This window comes from Penaeus japonicus, unplaced genomic scaffold (genome assembly GCF_977035675.1).
Source record: "Penaeus japonicus unplaced genomic scaffold, GWHDUDI00000001_assembly GWHDUDI00000022, whole genome shotgun sequence".
Taxonomy (NCBI): Eukaryota; Metazoa; Arthropoda; class Malacostraca; order Decapoda; family Penaeidae; genus Penaeus; species Penaeus japonicus.
The window spans coordinates 10,480,692-10,485,691 of NW_028234424.1; the positions used below are offsets into that span (position 1 = coordinate 10,480,692).

Genomic DNA, 5,000 nt, shown 5'->3' on the forward strand with positions numbered 1-5,000 from the left:
TAAAGATTAACAATGGCAACTATATATTGAAAGATGCTTAATAATATAGCTCCATACCTTAATTTGCTCATCATTACATAATATACAATTAGAGCTTCTGAACATGATAAAAAGAAAAAACAATTTTTATCTTATCTCATAATGGTTGTATACTTATCTCTTAGTAAAATTTATATCTATAAATGTTGCACAATTAAAACTAATTTAATTTACTGACCTGCTTAAAATCACAAATGACCAATTGATATCAAACTTCAGAATATTGCAAGAGCTATTTGTATCCCTCTGATAATATATTGATTAGGCAAAATTAATTTGGATTACTGCATTTAAAAAAAAGTAACTAGTAATGCTCACTGGTATATTCTGCAACATCCATTTCTATATAATCATATTTAAGATCTTCATCTTAAGTCTTTAAATAAGGTATGAAACATGTTAATAAGCCTTATCATATTCATAATCTACAAAGACTATCTGTGCCTGTATACAACAAACATGAACATAAACAGTACTCTGGAAGAACAGCAAATGACAACCCTTACAACTTTGCTGAAGACACAGAAATAGTATGCAAATATTAGGACAACTTTTTTACTCTACATATTTCTCAAGGAACCATCAGATGAACCAGTGTTTAGAAAATTGTTTTAGTAAAGAAACTCATGTGAACAAAAGACAAGATTATTTCTTGGTATGTTTGCAAAAATGACAAATGCATTATGTATTGAATGTGCCAGTCAAAATCTAATACCAATGCAACTATACATTGACTGCTATATACAAAATTCTATTTCTATCTAAGTTCCATGGATGGAATTTCATAAAGCTGGATTAATAATGAATTTAAGATTTTCTGAATGTCAGTTTCAAAAGGTTATATTGTAATTATTACTATCATTTATAATTATAGATTCCCAATAAATGCTTAAAGAGCATTCATTATAGTGACATAAAGGAGAAATAGTTGAATGAATTACAAACTATTTGGAATATACATTAAAAGGCTGGATTTATCCTTTATACTGACTTTGTCTACCATAGCAGGACAGGCTCTTAATACTAGATCAATCTTCATTCCATACAAATGTAGCAAATATATATATATTTATATACATATGGTACGAAGACATCCACAAATATGACGGATTGTGGTGTATCAGATATTTTAGTTGCATACAAAATTAAATATATTTCATTATTTCTCTTTTGAATATCTTAAGGCAAAATCCAAGGACCAAAAGTAGCTATACTACAGGCATTTTTCACAGTTGTTTTACATACTGGCTATTACCTTACAGGTGGAACAAATATTTACTTTTGAAATCTCCAAATGTTTCTGACTCATCAAAATTCTATACAAACCTGTAGGATGATAGTATTCTGCAAAATATCTTTGACCCTATTTACTGATGGATACATGTTTATATATTCATATGTATATATATGTGGAACCCTGTTTAATGTCATCCCAGTAACCATTATTTTATTTCTACATCAAAAAGAAAAAACTTCTAAATGTTCTATGGCTATGCCAACAAATAATCAGTGGAATTCAAATGCTCCCAAAACAAATCCATCATCTTGTTGATTATGGACATTAACAAATAAGGCCTCCAATTGACATAGTTATCAGGATCCTGACCCTGATGTTAAATGAGGTTCAACTGTATACATCATATATATATATATATACATAAACAACAAATCATCCACATGTATACAAATAACTCTTGTAAGAAAAGACCCTGCCAATACAAATAAACATTTCCATAAATCCCTACATTCATGATTTGTTTCAAATAAAATACACTAACGTAAAATGAACTCTACTACATATGCAAACACATCTGGAAAGATGATTAAGACAAGATTAATAACAATAAAAAAATCCCCAACAACAATCAGAGGGAAAGGGGTTAATGCAACACATCTTGCAATCTTTTATGTAAATGTTCTACCTTTTAGTATACTAATGTCTTTAATTCTGAAATTATTAATCACATTAATCGGGAGACATCTATTTTGAGTGAGCAAAACTGTTACTGCATATAGAGAAAGTTGTATTAGTATGAAAATATTACATTCTGTCTTCTTAAATGAATTATACAGCTTAATTTATCTGTAGACCTTGCACTGCATCAGAGTCAATAAATGCACAGTTGTATTTCCTACACAGATACTATTTAAATATTATTCAACCAACTTTGCATTCACAAAACCTAATTAAATAGATAATAAGAAAAAGGTGGTATGGTGTATAATTGATAGCACAAGTTATTCCAATAAATGCAATAGCATGAGAGATATTTCCTTAGTACATTGTCCTCAAGGACAACAATATTACCTCTTATGAATATCTCAAAATAAGAAAAATAAAAATGAAATAAACTGAAAAAATATAGGTGATAACCAGTCTTCATTACTGATCCTTCTATCATTAGATAAAAAATGATCTAGCTGGGTGTATGTAATATGCAAGTGATAAGCAGATCATGGTCAGGTGTCAAATAATAAAATATCCACATAGGTAATCTTAACCTATATACAAGCAAAAAGAGAATGTTTAAAATTGTCACAACCAATGAGGAAACAAGTCATTAAAAAAATATTAGGACGTAACCACTGGGTAGACTAGACTGAAAGCATATTGTACTAATATACTATAATGAATTATAGCATATATTGTAAATGCATTGAGTAGCCAGATAGCATCAATGGAAATTAATAAGGGTAAATAAATAAAACTTCACTTAGTTTCTTCAAGCCTGGAATTAATGCAGTTAAGAGAATATTTTAAATGAGATAGTGCACTCTACTAGCGCCACGGTCGAGCTGTTTGACCATCTCTACTTTTCAGCTGTGATCTAGCAGTCTGACGCCCAGTGTTGACTGTTGAGGGTGGATCGGTCATTGCGGGATCAGTGGGAGTCACATAGTTGGGGATCCTTGAGGCTGCTTCCCACCAGTCTGATGCATCAGCCATGCTCAGAGGTGGCAGAACGGTAACTGACACCTGCTGAGCTATCTCCTTCGCAACCTCCTGATTAATAACATGTGAGGTGTCATCTGTGACTAGAGGGAAGCCAAATTTATCTTTTGCAATACGAAGACCTCCACTTAGCATGAAGATATTGCTATACCCCCGATGCTGTAATGTAGCTGCAACCTCTGGTGCCACATCTTCAGCATCATCATATACGACAATGATAAATTCTGCGTGGTTTTTGTATATCAGGAGCTCCGGACATTCCCAACCTACAGCTCTAGACATACGTGCTGCAGGATGATTGACAGCAGTTACTAAGTGTGATTCTTGATAATCCTGAGGAGGACGAATGTCTATTATCACATATGGGCACTCTGGGGGTTTAGGCCTTCCTTCCATCTGAAAAAAGGGTAAAGAAATTATTGGGTATATAAAAACATTTGTATACTTCACATTCAGATTTTTCAGTTTATTTCTCAAATAACCCTATACTTTTTTTTTATCAACTTATGATTGATTTCCTGTACTAAGCATTTCTTTCTAATGTCTACACTTACACTGGCTTTTTCCTCTAACTAAAATTCTTCATGAAATTATAAGCTAAAAATATATATTTCCATGAAATAAGAGGAAATTTTTGATTGACAGCAAACATTTTAGCATATTCAAAGTTACCTCAAGTTCAGTCATTTTATGAAGAACATTTTCCACTTCATCTCTGTACTTTATTGGTACCACTGCTCTCTCCTTCTCCTTTTCTACATTCTGGTTTTCACATTCTGCAGCTTCAACGTCTTCGGCATGGGCAAGCATCAACTGCAGGAGATCAGCCAGGGAAATGCGACGATATACCTCATCATTTCTGACCTGCAGTAATTATTCTATGTTACATCTCAGGTAGCATTGTCAAAAATGTATAAATATACATATAAAGTCTGGATTTATGTGCATGTGTGTGTTTGTGTATGTTTATAAAAAGCTCCACAAAAAGACAATATAAAGTAACTTATCTATTAACCATGTGGTTCTAGACACTCCTTTATTTAGTATGTGGAGAGCCTAATATTTAAAAAAAAAATCAATATTCAATCTAAACAATATTTTTCATTAGTTAAAGTGACTAATTAGCATTTACTATAAAACAGTTACACAATAAATTATATGATGTATTTTGTGAAGTCTTACTATGTAGTAAGGTATCCATAAAGATACATACTATATAATTCCAAATCAAATATCATTAAAAATATGGAACTACATCATTTCTAGCTTCCACTGCTCTGTGCTGCTTCCGGTAGTTTTACCATACCGTAATGTTTTTGAAAATATAAACTTTTCAGGGACAGGGCAAGCACCCTAATAAAGCTGTAGCACCAAAAATGGCAGGAATCACTAGTCTGAAAGCATTAAATAACTTTATTTCTATAATAATTGGTTTTGCTTTGGTCAAGCTAGTACATTTATCTTGGTAGGAAATACACACCTTGTAATATTTGCGAATTTCCAGTTCAAGTTCTTGGCGTCTCTGTGTATTAAAGCCAGTGTTGGTGCGTGGACGAACTCCAGAATATCGAGGGTTGGTTTTTATCCTCTTATTAAGGATTTCTCGGTCACTGATAGAATACTTCTTTAGCGTATTCACTGAACTGGTATTTGAAACCATAAATTTCCTGGAATGCATCCTCTGGAAAATAACACAATCATTTATTTAACAATGAAAAATGCTATAATCACTCAATTTTGACATATTCTGAACAATAAATAAAGATTTCATAAGGAATCAATATGCAAAACTAGCCACAAAAGAAGAAATGCTGTATGTAAAAGAATAGTGAAAAATCAGGAGTCAACACTTTCATTATCTATCAAATATTATCTTTACCTTGCAACATGCATAAAAAATAACATAATTGATACAGTCAGTTTACCAAATTAAAATATAATTTTTTTCTTGAATGGGCAAATCAAGAATAAAATAAAAATGTATGATATCTCACTGTACATAACCAAA

General features: G+C 31.7%; 1 protein-coding gene across 6 annotated transcripts in view; it reads right to left on the bottom strand.

Annotated features, from left to right (window-relative positions):
• Nucleotides 1–5,000, bottom strand: part of LOC122248937 (centrosomal protein of 41 kDa) — a 6,475-nt gene that overhangs the window by 47 nt on the left and 1,428 nt on the right. For all 6 annotated transcript variants that reach the window (XM_086549464.1, XM_043009336.2, XM_043009341.2 and 3 more), the window contains 3 exons: nt 4,473–4,673; nt 3,665–3,856; nt 1–3,388 (listed from right to left, as the gene is read on the bottom strand). The exon at nt 1–3,388 is cut by the window's left edge and continues 47 nt beyond it. In XM_086549464.1, the coding sequence (XP_086405590.1) occupies nt 2,819–3,388; nt 3,665–3,856; nt 4,473–4,670 (960 nt within the window). In that variant the 5' untranslated portion in view covers nt 4,671–4,673 and the 3' untranslated portion in view covers nt 1–2,818. The remainder of the gene's footprint in view (nt 3,389–3,664; nt 3,857–4,472; nt 4,674–5,000) is intronic.